Below are 18223 nucleotides of genomic sequence, written 5' to 3'. Positions count from 1 at the left end.
GCTATAAAGTCCCTTTTAGACATGAGAATCTCTACAATATTGGACAAGAAATGGATACATAAGACCAATCATGATTTTAACAGTATCAGAATATTCACTTCTAAATTGCTCTCTCAGAACATATTTTATATCTCCTTCAACTTCTAATCTGTTGTGAATTCCTTAAGAGATGAACATTCAAAATTGTGCTAGATTCAGATGCAGCAGAATATGGAGGACACCAGAGACTGGACCACAATACTGATTTCTTTTCTGAGGCTTTAGAACACAATGGACGTCACTATTCTCTTTTGGTAAGTAAAGCTCTTAATGATATTTTCAATCTTTTTGAGTTTAATTCTGTTTTAATCCTTTATTTTTATAGTGATATTTGTTCAAAAAAAATTCTTTAAATATTAACAAAAAAAAAAAGAGATAGGAAAAGGGAACTGTCCTTGAAAACCAGATAAAATGCATTTGGGATTTGGACAGTCTTACAGTAAAGGAAATTTGGGGACAGCTGGGGAAATTGGAGTATTAGTGGGATTAAACATTTCTCAAGAAATGAGAGGATGACAATATTTACATTTTAAAAATATGAATATTTTGGAGGGCTATGCTATATTTTTATTATTTTTTAAAGGGAATGAAATATTTTTAAATATTTTTTAGCTGTAGATGGATGCAATACCTTTAATTATTTTATTTGTTTATTTTTATGTAGTGCCAGGGATCAAACCCAGTGCCTCACACAGTCTAGGCAAGTGCTCTACCACTGAGCCACAACTCCAGCCCCTATATTTTTATTTTTTATGCAACAATTTCATTTCTTTTTGTTCTTGCTTTCTCTGTATTATTGTACATTAAGATTTCTATAGTATTGCCTTTTAAATTAAAATACCCTAAAGGAATCAATGAGATATTATATTTCATATAGTAATACTGTGTTTCAAATAGTAAATAGAAGACTTTTGAGTTCATTCTAGTTATAAATTCTCTGATTTCCTTATATTACTGAGGAAAGCTTTATATCATATCTTATTTTTACTTCATAGTGTTACTTTTAAAGATGAAGAATTTAGCAACTTTTTAGATTTGGAGGAATTCTTTATTTAATTAATAGCCTTATAGTAGGCTCAAGATCACATCTATATTATACTGTCTTTTTTTTTTCTTTTTCCGACTGGTCATATGTCTGTCTCTGTTTCTCTTTCTCTCTCTCTCTCTCTCTCTCTCTCTCTCTCTCTCTCTCTCTCCCTCCCTCTCCCTCCCACCCCTCCCCCTTTCCTTCTCCCTCTTCCTCTTTCCAACTCCATCTGTCTATCCCAGACTTGCATCTTTTCTTCACCATGGGAGGTAGTAGATTAATATATGCTTCACAGTCATGACATCATGACATCAGGAGTTATGTGACAATATATCTCAATCTGATAAAATTGAGTTGTTGGATAGGCTAGAGGAAAGTGCAGAGGCCACAGGAGATTTAGATATTGTTCTAAAGTATGTGTGTATGTGGATTGTGGTGTTGTATGTGCTGGTAATGACACTGATATAATCTTAGATATGTACAGAGAAAGGTACATATGTGTTATTAAGAGAGCTCAAAAAATTATTATAGTTCATTAGAACATTCGGTTTTGACAAGTCAAAAAAAGATTGATAAAAATAGTTTCAGAAGTGAATATGAAAATTACCATAAAGCTCTAAAATGACCTAAAGGGTGAAGGGTTAGAAAAGAAAATTCAGCTCACAAAAAGGAATCATGGAGAAACAGAAACCAGTTACAATAAAACTGAACATTAACCAACTGAACTACACTGAAGAGGGTTTGAAATATTTAGCCAAATGCTTGTGTAGCCATCTTCCTAAATATTCTTGTGTCCCAACAAATTTCCTTTATGGAAAGGGGCCTTGTGCCATAGAGGAACATCACAAAATGTTATGGCAAAGACTGGAGATCCAGTAGCCTGCCTGCAATTTACTAGAAGAATTTGAGAACTTAAGTAATTAAACTTTTGCACCTCAGTTTCCCTCATTTGCAAAATGGGGATTAAAAAATACTATCCTCCCTGCCAGAGGAGATTTTTAGGCAGTGTAAAATCACTAACTGGGAAAATCTTTCTAGAAACTGAAATGTTACTGCACATGCATTTAAAAATTATTGTTTTCATGGCTATTCAACAATCATTTTGATATTTTAAACATGTCCATATACCAAGTGATTTGTGGACATGTAATTAATACCTTCTCTTAACGTTAGGGAAATTATTTTATTTTATTTTTTTTAATTTTTTATTGTGGGTTGTTCAAAACATTACAAATTTCTTGACATATCATATTCCACACTTTGATTCAAGTGGGTTATGAACTCCCACCTTCACCCCATACACAGATTGCAGAATCACATCAGTTACACATCCATTGATTTACATATGATCTTAAATGAGGGCCCACAATCATGTGGTTGGGCAAAAGATATCTTGGCATCCTTTGATTTTGTAGAAGCAAAATATTCTATCATAATTAAAGCAACTCAACTAACCAGAGGCAGCATCAGTCAGATTGCTTTTCAAGCACTAATTGAATTGATCTTGCAAACATGGAATATGCAGTTCTAAATTAGCAGGTAGAACAGAGTATGGATCCTAAGTCTCAATAATATGTAGAGGAATAAGAAACTCAAGTACATAAAAAATAGAAAAGAGCTTAACCACTGCCTGTAAATGACTTCTAATCCAACTCCATTAGTGAGATAAGTGTTAGCCCTGTCCTCCCAGCAGCACATCTTATTTTCAGTGACTACAGGTGCTTCAGGAATTGCTCATTTAAATAAGCCCTCATAGATCAACAAAATACAGAAAATCTTAGAAGAAAAGACTTCCTTCTTGCCAGAGTTATTCTTCAAAGAGCCAAAGCAAAAAGAATCATGTGAACAAATTATTATTATAATAATGCCTCATTATAATTGAACCCCCTGAACAAATGTACTATAGGAATGCATTTTATAATGGAACTCCTTATTAGACTGATTTATATGCTCTAGAACCCAATCAAGTTGCTTGAACACTACCCAAAGTGCTGTGGGTTACATACTACCACCAGTGAGATCACACTTGCCTCCCACATTCCTATAATAAAGGCAGGAATCAAGGATAAAATAGAACTTTTTCTTCTTTCATGAAATTTCTGCCCATCATCACTAGTACACAGCATTTGCTAACGCTTAATTTACAAGCTCAATAATCCAAAGGATCTACTGAATAAGTGTCAAATCTGTTTTCAAAGATACCAACAAACAGAGCTTGAAGGAATCTTAAAATAACCTCATGTGCTGCAGCATCAGCAGGTACCACCCTACCATCACTTCTGTGCTCTGTCAGTTGAAACCATGAAGCCAGGGGATAACTGCATATGTACCACTGTTGAAATATATTTGCTAAGGTCAAAGTACCTCTCAAATGCTAAAAAGTGGTAGGGCAGAACTTCTCCATTCTGCTCTACTGGCAATCATGGAAAACTCCATTTGAGCATAATCTTTTCTCTATCCTTTGCTTCCTGATATAGGAACTTACACATTAAACTCTATGAGTGTGAGGCTTCCTTTTTCTTCTCTGGTTCACCAATTCAAATTCCATGGCATAAGTAAAGAAAGTAGATTATTGAGACCTAAATGAATTAAATTTATTTACATTTCTGAAGCAGTCTCAGTGATAAAAATGTGAATAAAGCAATAGGTTTTACATTAATTACTTTGCCAGTTAGGCTACTTAACAATAAGAAGTAGATTTGTTTATTTTCATTCTAAATTTGGGGATTCACAATAGACTTGTAGTTTAAATGGGTGGTTTGGCATAGATGTATCTTTCATTGTTCTTCAGTTTTAATTATTGAAAACAATTTATTTGGAATATGACTTTGGCTATATCCAAAATTATGAAAACTTTAGTTTTCCTAACTGAAAAATTTTTAATTCTCAGCATTTACTTTTTCTTATGTTTCTAAATTAGATGTGATAATATTCATTTCTATATAGAAATAATTATTATTATCAATTTTCTCCTAGCCCTGATACCAAATAATGAATTAAAATAAAATTTATTTTGATTTAGAAAATAATTTATGAACTAAGCATGGATGTGATAACTGAAGTTACTTTAAATGTTAATTTTATTTTTCAAAATTATTTGTAAAGTTTTAAAGCAAAGGTGCAGACTATTAAAAGGTATGATGTGTTTTCCATTGAATGTTTTCATCCTACTATCATTATATATGAACATAGTATTGATAAATTTAACAATTTCTAAGAAAATTTAAAGATGAAATTTTATGGTATTAAACTTTTCCATTTTAAAATTTTGCCTTTGCAAATGTTTGACACTGTGTTTTAAAACTCGTATAATTAATTCTTGCAACTCAATTATGATCCTAGAGAAAAATAACACTTTGCATGGATGAATAACTAAATAGATCACGGTATGATCAGTTACTTTCTTTGCTGTAGTAATGGTTACTGTAATAAGTAAGTCATTAAATTAGTCAAAATAATGGGGTTGATTAACATGCATTTGACTCTCAATAAGTGAATTATTATATTACTATTCTGCTTTCTTTAGACAAGTTGACTATGAATATAATTGTGAAAAATGAAACTCATAGCCATATATTACATTCTCTTTGTTCTTCCTGTGATCCTCACTACAAAATATTTAATGCTGAAAGACTAATAGTAGATATGTTAACAAATATGTATTACTGTAACATGCATACTAAATGATCTCTTTAAATGTGTATTAGATCTCTAGATATGTGTATTGCTATTAAAAATTGTTTATATTTAATATACTTAATATATTTATTTAAATTTAATATACTTAAATATTTGTTCATGTTTCTTTCCTCTTTATATGTGTGTCAAAATTTCTAGTTAAAATTATAAAATGAGGGTTATATAGCCAGTATTTAGCCCTAAATATTCAGCACCCTAAATTGTTGAAGTTTGTAATTGTCTCATTTTAAGGATTAGTTCTGATTATCTTTAGTCCTTTAGTATAATTGGTAGTCATTTCCTAACCTCTAAAAAAGTTGATTTACATACTAAGAACCTTAATAAAGAAGATAACTCAAAATTCCATAAATAGGCGTAGTTAAGAAAAATTACTTGCTTGAGGAAATTCTTTCATGTTGTTTATGCCACAAAGGCTCTAGAGCAACATAAACACATTCTGGTAATTAACACTGCAGTGAAAAAAATATAATTACACAATATTCCTGTTAATGACATTATATAATTATCAACTGAAGGTTTTTGAGCAGATAGCATTAAAAGGTCTCTAAGTATGGCTGGAATTGGCATCATAAAGCTCCTTACATTAAATAGCCAACATTGTTTAATGAGAGTTCTTGGAACATTTTTAAACCACTAAATGCCAAGAAATAAAATGTAGTACACATATTGCAAACTTAAATTTCTTATGGCATTTTTTTTTACTCTTAAATTTGAGCTGGCTAAAATATCACAAGTTCCAAAGAGAGCCGGACTGCTCATGAGTTTTCAGTATCTAGTTTTTATTTATATTGCACTAATAAAATCATTATGAGATGATGAATCAAACAGTAGGTACCATAAATACATAGGATTTAAGGAGGAGCTTGACTGTACTTGTTCTGATATATCACTGTGCCATACACTAAGAAAGACATATCACTATCTTCCCTAGGCCTGATTAATGTGTTTCCTTGCAACTTTATCAGGAAACATGGACTTATCAGAGTCCTTTTACCAGCATTGTGGGACCGTATTTTATCAGAGAAACATTTATAATATAGACAGCAGAAATTTTTGTGTCCATTTTCTGGCACTATGGAGAAGTTTAGATCAGTATTGAACTTAAGTGCTCATGCCAGAATAATTCACAACCATTCTGATTATTACCCGTTGTCCTACCAATTAGTTAAACCCAGTAATCATGAACCTTCAACATAAATACATAGACTAGACCCCTTAATACATTCATGGAAAATCCCCTTATAAGTTTGCGCAGAGTAAAGGTACATCACTGTCCAAGGTTTTGCCAATTTTGATGGCTTGAGGCCTTCCTGGTGTACCTACAGATGATTTAAGATGATTACAGATGGTTTGAATCAGCCTCTTGAATTATTTAATTTCTCCTTTGCTTTTGTCTGTGTTGCTTTTGTCAGAGCTTGATTGTGTAAATATGCCATTCTTTAGACTGGATCATCCTGGATAGTTGGTAATAGTCCTGTTTTGATCATCCATACCTTGACTTTCCCTTTGTTGAAACAACCTTGTAACATCTTATGTATCATAGTCAAAGAACAAATACTGCAGAGAAGGGATGACATTAGCAGTTAGTTTAAAAGTTATAAGACATTAAATACAATGGGTATGTGGCATTGGTTTCCCCACACTTAATGTCTACAAGATATAATATTTACATTTTTGGAAATATTTGATTGCAAATCAGACTGTGAGACATTGAGTTGCACAGTGACTGTTAGCATTTGTGCACAAATACCATTTTTCTCAAATACCATTTTCAAATCACTGCTACTTTTAATTGAAAATTAAATTAGCTCTTCTCTAACCATTACATTTTTAATGTAATTTTCTTTAAATGTCATCATTTTAAAACTGCCTTAATCTTTGATCTTCAAAAATAACCATTTCTGTTGGTATATCTGAGTTGGGTTTTTTATTTGTTTATTTTGTTTTGTTTTGTTTTTAATGTTGTAAGAATTCTTCACTGCAAAAACCTTAGGAAAAAACATTGTGTTCATTTGCAGAGTTCAGATGCATTGGACATATAAGTCTTATCCAAGGCAAATGAACTCTTCCGTTCTTTCATTTTTTATTTATTTATTTTTTTTGCTTTGCATCTTTTATTCTGGTCCTAATCTCCAAAAGACTTTTTATTTTTTTATTCATCAGTTAATGTTTTATTTAAAGATAAAGTGACTATGGTAAAATATTAGCAAACTGAGAAATAGAGATTGTCACAGTGATGACAACCTGTAATGCTTTTACTGTTTACTTTGTTAATAGTTAAATGTTGTTACATAAAGAATAACACATAGATAAGCACCAAAGAGTTCAAATCATTTCTAAATTTTATAAAACTTAAATCATCTGTAGGTACACCAGAAAATATCTTAGAAATACACGCACATTGGTCTACTATTGTTTTCTTATTCATTATATATTCTTTTATTCAACCATTATTGCCAACTACTTTGTCCAATGGCAACTACTTAGTGTGAGAAATTAAAAACCATATGGTCTCTGCCTTTTAAATCGACTTGAAAAAAAAAATCACAAAATTGTGTTAATGGTTTAGAAAAAAACAAAATGGGGCTATGATTGAAAATAGACAATCTATCATATCTAGGATTGTCAAGAAAGCCTGTTCATGCTGGGATTTTTAAAGATCTAAGAGAGAAAGGAACAAACAAGGACAAGAGTGTTTGGAGCAAATGGCACATTATAGACAAAAATTCAGAAGAAGGGAGGAGTTTGGCATGTTAAAGGAACTGAAAGGATCCCTTGGCTGGAGCTCAGCAGATGAAGGGGAAAGGTGCAAATGAGATGAGCTGAAAAGGCAGATATAGGGAGGAAGGAGCTGAGTCAGCCCTATGCATGGAATGGAAAAGACATGCATTCTTTTTCAAGTATAATGAAAAGTTCTTACTTGGTTATTAATGAGAGGCCAAAATGTTCTTGGGATCCCTTGTGTTACATTTCAGTTTTTGTCTTAAATTTAAAAGACCTAAAAAAGGTGAGTTTATAAATTAAATTATCTTGATGCAAAACAATGCTTTGTATATTGCATTTATTTATCTGTATAGATAACATTGTGACCTGCAGGTCAGCCTTCATTCACCACTTAATAATGCCTAAACATGGCAATAAGAGTGTCATTTATGTCATTTGAGTGTGAACCTTGGACTTTTTAAATAATATGGAGCCCTCTAGTGGCCATTGGTTTAAAATAGACTTACATTGCTGTCAAAACTGTTTAAACTGTGAAATTAAGCCTTCAGAGACCTATTAGAGTTTAAAAATAACTGTAAATTTAGTCAAATGTGAGACTGTATTATGTATATGTCACTCTGATATAACGACAGCATTTCAACATTCTTTCAATTGCACTGACATGATTCTGTTGACTTAGGTGTACATTCCAAGCCGAGTGGCCCTCATCCTTCAGAATGTGGATCTGCCTAACTGAAGAGGCCTGATTTCAGCTCCACCACATGCATATGTGAGCTTTGTTTGCTTCTTCTGTCACAGAATTTATAATGTATAAGTTTTTCAAAATACAGTTTGTTTAGCCAAATCAGATTGAAATTATTGCGTATACCAATATGTATATACAACTTGAAAACAATAGGTGAGGGAGTGTATTTCAAATTTTAAGGATCCAAATTTCCAAGCCATTTGAACAGCTAGAAATCATGTATTAAAAATGTTATACTTTGCATCCAGTTATGTGATCCTTTCTGATTTCAAATTTGAATTATTCATTATGTATAGTTATTTCTATTGAATGTATACAGATGGATATTTGGTGGCCTTATTTGTTCTAATATCTATTAGCCTAAATTGTGAAGTACTAAGTTTGTTTCTCTGCTTTTACAAATTGTATTAATAAATATTGTAATAATATGTAGTGATAATATAAAATTAAGAATTATATCAAAGATAATGTAAGAACCTTACCTATCAATTTACTCATGCCTTGTATTGCATTAAATTTTATCTTGTTATCTCCTGTTCACATAGTATTTTGGTAGATGCTGATATTCTTAGTCTTTCTGAAGACCTAAAATGGCAATTGTATTATTTCAGCAACCGTCTTTTCCTTTTGATCAATAAAAATAAATTTTCAAGATTGCCTTCACTAGTGTTCGTTTTACTGTATTATTATAAGGAATGATTTGGAATGAATATTAACATTCTTTATTTCAACTCTGATTTCTTCCTCACTGATTCATTCACATGTGCATCTTGGAATGGGAAGCAAACAATTTTTCTTTCTTTATAAAACATTTTTGTAACTTAAAATTTAACTAGTCCCAATATCTAAGCTACTTTTCAGCTGTGAACGTGAGCACTTTTAGAAACTAAATTAACTTCTCAACTCAGTGGAATACTCCTTTATGACACTGCTCCTCTCTTATTTAAATAGTAGTTCAGTGGTCTCAAATCATTGGTAGGAAATTCATTCATAACTGAGAAATTTAAATGCTCTTATGAGAGGTGATGTATCTAACATTTTTTAAAAGATCAATTTTTCCATTTGCATTAATACTGATTGCTTACTTTTGTTGCTGTTTTTCAGCATGATTATTCATGTTTAATAATGATAATTAGGAGTATTTCATTAAAAACTCCCTCAGTAATGGGCAAGATAAGCACCAGACTTACTTTCACAGCTAAATATATATCATCCACGTAGCTACTGGTCAAATAGTAGCATTTATAAGACCAATGACAATGCACTCACTTCTACTTTCATTTTCTTGCAATTATGGATAAGAAACAACAGTCATTAGTGCTTTACAATGAAGTACTGGGAGTGAAAGGCTATAACTCTATAATTTGAGATATATAAACTTTTTGAGTAAAGCTTGGAATACATAGGTCTGAAATTTTTAATTTAATTTCCAAGTAAAATAGTAGTGTGATTTCCTGAAAGAGTCATCTGTGGTGCTTTTCCCATTGTGGGGACTTATTTACATCCTAGTACTGTGTGATCTGTATACTATACCTGCTATTGATATCAACACGGTATGCAACCATGACATTTTGTGCTCTAGTTTATAATGTATTACAGTTGTATTTCTTATGTATGAAGAGATGATATTTCCCTATCAGGGATTTTTTTTAAATGACAATAAATACTTAGCATCTAGAACCTATTTTCTTTTCCTTGTGATCTCTGTGGCAAAGTTAAAGATCATAGTAACTATACCTATATTTTCATTATATTGATTGACTTTACTAATAGTTTATTTAGATTTCATTTGAAAGTTAAATTTTTGCCATATGAGTTAGTTACCTTTGTCAGATGTCTCCCCAACCCCCACAACAAAGAACAGCAATGAATATATGTTGCTAAGTAGGAGTTGTAAAAATATAGGCAAATAAATAAAACAATTAAGAATCCAAAATAGAAAATAGTTTTTTTTTTATCATAGCATAGATAACTTTTATAGGCCTTTCTAATATTCTAGTGTATTTCTCTGTAGAGCTCTTTGTTTTTATATCAGTGATTTTCCCACCATTGTGACATTTTGTGGCAAGTTTTTCTTTTTACTGGCCAAATGTTTTCAATAATCTCAACAGAGAGGTGCAAAATTTACTCTTTTGCCTTATACTAATGTTTTTTACTCTGATGTATTTATTACTCAGAAATGAGAATGACCTATCTTTGTTGTATTTTATAGAATTAATATTTTTCTATTTTTTTAACATCTGGAAAACATAGATGACTACAGATTTCTTTGCATTATTTTCTGGTACCAGCAAATGAGGGCTAGTAATTGCTCTGGTGTCCACAATAAGATATACTAATAATGTTTGCAATGGTTAATGTTTTAGTTTGATATTATCCTACTCAGAAAATGCCATATGTTGTAATAGCAAAAAAAAAAAAAATGAATTGTAAACATTTTTCCTACAATGTTTCCCACTTTATACCACTTGAACTCTGAGGGTCAACACCTCTTGTATTTTCTTTTCTATAAATTTGATGTTTCTCACTTTGCCCTGTTCTTAGCTGATGTATTCATCTCTAACATAAAATGAGGGATTTAGCCACCATGTTTCACAAGTTCAAAAAGTAACCAGTGACAATAAATTGACTTTTCTCGTGGCAACTGTAAAAGAATGCTAGTATTTTTTTCCCTTTTGACTCAAGCACTCCCCTTAGCAATATCAATTCAACATTTGTAACCTACCAGGGTTATAGCCATTGCTATGTGGGATTATGCAGGAGGTTGTCTGAATAAGGAAACTATTCTTCAAATAATACACAAGAGAGTGCAGAAAGATCCAGGGGGAAGTGATGGAGGGTAATGTGTTTTCCTTTCAAGTTCAGCTTGAAGCTTCAGGGCAAATATCTGTTCACCCTCTCTGGTCCTGCAGCCATTGAACCGGCCAATGAAAGCAACATGAAATAGCATTGCTACTGCTCTTCCTAGTAGGAGCTGGAGCAGACATACCTGATAGAAATCAAAATGGTGAGGCAGCTTTCTGCCTGGCCTTGTGCCTCTCAGACTATTTCTTTTTGTCTATTTTGAGTCATGCCCTGAACCTGGGTGCAGAATGCTGGGCTTCATTTATCTATTCCTTATAAGGGGACGAGCACTGAGCTATGAACTTTGCTAGGTAAAATATTCTGATGAAAGGAAATAGAAATCTGAGGCAGAGCAATGTCATGTCCTTTATTCAGTAGAGTTCATTTATCATTCACAATGTGTTAGAATTGAAATGTAGATAAATTTTCTCACTAAAGCCAGCCTTTAGGGGGAAAAACTCAAATGAACTCCCCACTAATTTTTCTGCCCTATTATCTTATTAATGATGATTTGTAGAGAATTGCAGGGAAAATTCATATTTTAGGGCAAAATTTCTTAATTGGTAGTGTGAGGAATTAAGATACAGTAGCTTTAAGTGTTTTTGGTATCTATAATTTAAAATTTTACATCTGGATTTTAACTCTGGGCAAAAACTGTGCAGAGGAAGCGATATTTATATATACAGAAAAATGTATTTGGTGATAGATATGCCAAAGGGCATGTCATTCAGAAGTTTACTTATGACTCATTTTTCTTGTCATTTCTGTTGGACCAGAGAGAGGTGTTTGGCCCTCATATGTGCTATATAAACAATTTCACCTAGAAAATCATGCTGTATTTTAAAAGAACAGTGTGATATGGTCGAAGACCTGCATTCAAGTTATAGCCTTTTGTTCCCAGTGCTTCATTGTAAAGCACTAATGACTGTTGTTTCTTATCCATAATTGCAAGGAAGTTAAAGTAAAAGTGAGTGCATTGTCATTGGTCTTATAAATGCCACTCTTTGACCAGTACCTACGTGGATGATGAGTTGGTGATTGGAGACTTCTTCCAAATTCATTGTCGGGGATATATTGCCACCCTCACCTATTTGTCATTCAGGGAAGATTCTGTACTATGATATCTGCACTCTTAGGCTATGAGTTGTAGGCTGGGCTGCCTTTTACAGAAGTTTTACATTTCTTCAAAAGTTGAAGATGAGGCAAGATGCCAGTCCTCCATTGCTGGATTTGCTTATGTTAGCTTTTCCGCTCAGTGTACTACTTTCAGACTTTGTGTTTATATAACACCACCTTGTGAATGAGGTTAGCAGTCTCTTTATGGTAACCTCTTATGGTTACCTGAACACTAAGTGAAATACTCATAGATGCTCTCCAGTGAGACACAGCAACCAGGTGTGCACAGTTTCTTTTCCTTTCTCTCTCTGCCTTTTCCTTAAAGCTTAATACAAGACTACTGCCAAAATGAATAAATCATAGAGAATTCTTAGGAATTGTAGAGAGTTCCTACTTACAGATAGTTGATGATGATATTTTGTAGAGAGTTCCTACTTACAGATAGATAGATGATGATATTTTGGATTCTAAGTCTATACTCTCATCAGAAACACATCTTCCTTAAATAAATGTTTGCACAGATCAATATTAATTTCTTGAAGTTGGGGAGATTGTTCTAAAATGTTGACAATGTCTAGTATTTACAGTATGTCAATGGAAAGCAAAAAACAACAAAGTTTTGACACCAAATTGCCACAAAAAGGTATGAATTAAATGAGGTAAGTGTTCAAATTGTGCAAACTTACTAAACCAAAACAGATAATAGCTGTAAATGTCTGAATTAACTCCTCTAACATGTATTTATTGCCCGTGTGTGAATATGTGAATACACACAGACATATAATTTTCAAACGAGCTGAACACACACAAAAATTCACTGATTCCAGTTTGTCTTAAGCTAATGAACCACTTAATCTCTATGTGTGATACTTGTACTCAATTGTAAATATTTTTCTCATTGAATTACAAGCATCAAATCTGAATAAGTGATTTTACTTGAATTTAAAAGGGGTTTCCAAATCTCTGCAGTGAACTGCAGTATGCATGTCAAAGCCTTTGGAGAATTTTTCACCCCAAACTCTTCGACTGTGTGTCTTGTTTTTCCTCCAGAAAGAGGGGGAAAAATGAAATAACTTCATCACTTCTTCATTCATGTCCTCTAGGGATTCTCTTTAACTGAGCTTGTAGACCCTCTTTCATTTCGCTCCAATAATATAAATGATGAAAATCACTGCATGTAATTTTGTTACACAGATGTCCCTAGGCACATTGTTAAGTATTGGTTAAAGCTAATTGTATGAGATACAGACCCCCTTTAATTTGATACTGGAGATTGAACACAGGGGTGCTCACAATTAAGCCACATCCCCAGCCCCTTGTATATTTTATTTTGAGACAGGGTCTTGCTAAGTTGCTTAAGGCCTTACTAAGTTGCTGAGGCTTGCTTTGAACCCAAGACCCTCGTGTCTTATCCTCCCAAGCCCCTGGGATTACAGGCATGCGCCACCACGCCAGGCCCCTTCTATTCTTTATTAAGGTAAGTGGATATCACTCCATGGAACTTTTCTATTTAGAAAAAGCGGTTGAATATCTAAGTTTTTCTAAACAGATGCATATTTTTAAAGACACAATATACCAGCTACTATATTTTAAATGTTTTCTCATTACTGTACCCAGTACTGGACACTTTATATGCATTTTCAGTCTGAATACTCTGTTAACTCTGTAAAATGATTTTATACCCTCTTTTGAGTCTAGGTTTGTGTTCATTCTGTTTTCTGCTGCCTTTCATGTCATTCCCATTACCAATCATTAGAAATCTCTAGGTAAGGGGTCAAAAAGTGGCTCTCTCCTTTGTTGTTCCTTTGTCTTTAATGGAATCTGAATGTCCTTGATGGGGGAAGGGGGAGAAATTCAAACACAAACTCGAGGGTCTACTACCCCACATTCTTGGGAGATGGTGAAGACTGAGATTGGAAGACCACCAAACTCATTCCCTGGAATTTAAAAAGAGATCTCACACACACAAGGGGCCACCTGTTATCTGTGTTTCTGCACCATTTTGTGCTTCTTTTCTTACTCCTGTCCTCTTTTGTTAGTCATTTTCTTTATCATAACTCTATTCTGTCACATATGACTCCTCAGCACATCACTATCATTTTCTATATTGTCCCTGCCATAAGAACTGAGAATTATTTATTTCTCTACTTTAAATTCATCATTTAAAATATTTTTTATCTTGTCTTTATTCCTTTACATAAATTCTTCATTCTACTCATGTAGAGGGAAACAATTATAAGTCAGATATTTAAAGACAAATACTGCATGATCTCACTTGTGGAATCTAAAAAGGGTGGAGCTCATGGGAGCAGAGAGTAAAATGTGATTTCTTGGAGCTGGGGTTGGTGCGAGTGGGAGAGAGGTGTTGATCAAAGGGTATGGAGTCTTGTTTGCACATAATGAATAAATTTTGTAAATCAATTACACAGCATGATGAGTATAGTTCATAGCAAGGTGTTATGTACTTGAACAAAGGGATGAATCATCTTAAATGATTTAAAGCAGATTTTCTAAATGGTCAGTTTGTGAGGCAATATGTTAATTCACTAGATTGAGTCATCTCACAATACATATAACAAATATCATTTTGCATACCCTAAATATATGTACAATTTTTATCAGTTATACCTCAATAAAATTGAGGAAATAATACAAATAAAGGGGGAAAACTTTCTCTTCCCAATTATTTAATCATTATTTTAAATATTTATGTTTTATTTTTATTAACATGAGCTTTTCTTTTAACTTTCTATTGCTTTTGGTAAAACTTCTGCTTCTCTTATTTTCAATCTTATCTCATTGTAAATGTGTCCATCTTTCATCAGAGGTAAAGAACCTTGCAATGGAAAGTTTAACCTGGCACCAACAGCTCTTGCCTTCATTAACAGTGAACAGATGTCACATCTCTTGATCTGAGGTGAGGCAAAGAACATGATATCCACTATGGTGTATTTCTGCCCGGAAAGCTGGACCTGAATCTAATGTAGCCTTTAAAGCTAACTTTCAAATTACAAAAGAAATACAGGCACCTTAGAACAAGTTGAACTTCACTATGGAAAAGCAAACATAGACAATGTAAAATATAATGAATTGGTTTTTCAGCATGTGAATTATATGAAAAAATAAAAAGGTAGATGTCATTGTATTAAAGAATGTATAAGAGACAAATGTAATCATATTTGGATTCAAATGTAAACCAACAAACTATACTGCAGATATTTTTATATCAGGAAAATGTGAATACAGATTAAAGAAAAGATTTTACAATGAACTAGTATTAGCTTTATGATATAATAACATTACATGTCCTCCAAAAATGAGCAGCCATGGCTACAACTCTCAGCTAGAAGACACTGCACTGAAATTACAAATAATTACTAAAAGCTTAATGACTGGACAAAACAAAAAGTGCATTTTGATTCATAACATATTTCATTACATTTAATGGGGGCCCTCCTCTTATAGCTTGGCCTTCTGCAATATATGGCCTCCAAAGTCATGAAGGAAGAAGAAAATTATGGAGGCTTGCGAGAAAAAGTTTAGTCTTGGAAGTGGTACATGACCTTATCCTGCCTATCTCACCCTCTTTGACAAAACTCAGTAACATTGTCCTGTGGCAGGGGAAGCTGAGACTTTCTGTATCTAGAAGGGGGAACAGTGTAGTGAAAACATAGCATACATTATCACTAATTGTTAGCCAAGTTTGGGAAATGTTACATACCTTATTCCACTCTTACTTAAGTTGCCAATTAAATATTAAAGAACTTAAGAATTCTAATGATAAATAAACCAATCTAACATTGCTTAACTCAGTATTTCCCAAATTTAAAATTGTTTAACTCGGTCCTTATCCAGAAAGAATCTTAGTTGCTCCTTGGAGGAGGGGGTGGGACCCATTAGGTTTGATTAACACATTTTGGATACATGAGCTTGCAAATACAATGCTCTTTTCCCCCCACTAAGCTTCCATGACTGATAATGCCTTTCAAATTTGTGTGTGTGTGTGTGTGTGTGTGTGTGTGTGTGTGTGTGTGTGTTGGGGTTTTTAGCTTCTTCTATCCACTCCATCCCGCAGAGTGGCTTAGGAGAGCATGTTCCAACCCGGATGGATCAAGAAAGGTGAAGGTCAGCAGGTCGCCCCCCCCAGCCCTCCCCACTGGAGGACAATCAGACGCACCAGGGAGACCAGTCAAAGCAGGATCTCATTTATTGAGGAATCACACACAACTTATATAAGGAGTAAAAGCCAATCATTTTAAAACATGGAAAAGTGGGAACCAATCAACATAAAGGTCAAATCAGCAGGAGGAATTCACATGTTTACCCATACCATAGTTTCTAATGAAGAGCAGGAGCTGTGCAGGAGCACGGAAGAGAAGTCAGCTAATCAGGGAGGCTTCAAAACAACTTCAGTGTCCTCCTACTGGCATTTAGCCAGGCGCCATTTTAGTTTTCAGCTGTGTGTGTGTGTTGTGTGTGTGTGTGTTTTCAGTCCACTCTGCATCAGGGCCACCTTATCCAGAAGTTGACATTTCTATTAATATAGTGAACTCATCATGTAACTATTGGTGGACAATTTTATCTCCTTACGTAAAGAATTTTCCCAGTCATCATTTAATTGTATCTTCCAAGGAATGTTTCCCTGAGTTATAAGAAATTTTAGATCCAGAATAATAGGCCCACTTCTAGGAAGAAAGTAGAATATTATGGTAAGCATTTCACTTAGTTTGATATTTTTGGGTTGGTCTGGATTTTTGTTAGCCTATTTTCCATGCTCTATTACTATTGCTTAGACATTTAAAATTTAATTTTATATCAGTTGGAGTTAGTATATGTATATTTATGAGCCATGTAAGTCATGGTTGCAGTAAGGCAGCAAATAAGATGATGGAAGGATGGATGGATGGATGGATGGAGAGATGAATAATATTTTAAGATATGGTCTTGGCTGTTGTGATGCTGTAGTCAGCAGCTATGTTTCCCCACTTTGCGACTGGTTGCTGAGGAACCACTTATAGTTAATGAGAAGCACAGGTGCTTCCCTTGATATTTCATTAGTTTACAATACAGGGTTTTCTAGATTTCATTTTTGCCCAAAGTTGTGAAAAGTAGGATGTTACACCTCATTATAATGCATAAAACACTTTAACATACATATGAAAAAATGACAAATGTTCTGTGTATTGCAAAAGTAATAAATGCTTACGTGCATTTTCTCAAACTTTCATTTCTTTATAAATTTATATCATAAAAGATTGTTATACATCAGAAATCTGAAGTTAATATAAAAATTAAACTCAGTATTTGACAAAACTAAAAATCAAACTTGGAGACAAGAATATTGCTTATTTGTTTGTTTGTTTTGGGTACTGAGGATTGAACTCAGGGGAGCTTTACCACTGAGTTACATCTCTAACTTTTTTATTTTTTATTTGAGATCAGTCTTGCTATATTTCTTAGGGCCTTGCTAAGATGCTGAGGCTGACTTTGAACCTGTGGTCTTTCTGCCTCAGTCTCTGGAGTTGTTGGGATTACAGGCATGGGCTACTGCACCCAGCTAAGAATATATATTTATTTACATGTAGTCATAGAAATGAAGATAGTTATATTCAATTTTAGTTCTGTTCTTTTGAAAGAGCATTCCTAAATAAAAATATTTCACGGTCTCCTCTGGTCAGTTATTTTTGGTACTTCTCTTAATATTACTATAATGTGGGCCCTTTATTAACATTCTGGTTGCCTAGTCAAATGTCAGTTTAAAATAGATAAAGTTGTTATTCATTCATTATTATTCATTCATGTATTAAGGCTCTATAACAGGTACTGGGAATATAAATATAAACAAATGTAGAACTTTGCAGTTTAGTAAGTTGACTGCAGTTGCAAAGGAACAAATAGATTTGTTACTGTGGCAGAATCTACAGATTACATGTCTAATGTCAGTGGTTTTGTCTTCCACAGTAATATAATCATTATTCAGAGGCTGAAAGCATGTTTATAGCCTTGTGACTATGTTTTAAGCAAAGAAG

The 18223-nt window shown here is 33.3% G+C and overlaps 1 protein-coding gene across 3 annotated transcripts in view; it reads left to right on the top strand.

The window, feature by feature from the left end:
• Window positions 1-8897, top strand: part of Gbe1 (1,4-alpha-glucan branching enzyme 1) — a 268831-nt gene extending 259934 nt beyond the window's left edge. For all 3 annotated transcript variants that reach the window (XM_071615136.1, XM_071615135.1, XM_071615137.1), the window contains 2 exons: window positions 178-293; window positions 8169-8897. In XM_071615136.1, the coding sequence (XP_071471237.1) occupies window positions 178-293; window positions 8169-8225 (173 nt within the window). In that variant the 3' untranslated portion in view covers window positions 8226-8897. The remainder of the gene's footprint in view (window positions 1-177; window positions 294-8168) is intronic.
• Window positions 8898-18223: the final 9326 nt, after the last annotated feature.

Source organism: Marmota flaviventris, chromosome 8, assembly GCF_047511675.1.
Source record: "Marmota flaviventris isolate mMarFla1 chromosome 8, mMarFla1.hap1, whole genome shotgun sequence".
Classification (NCBI taxonomy): Eukaryota; Metazoa; Chordata; class Mammalia; order Rodentia; family Sciuridae; genus Marmota; species Marmota flaviventris.
Note: the sequence above shows the minus strand (reverse complement) of the source record. Positions and strands in the feature narration are given on the sequence as shown.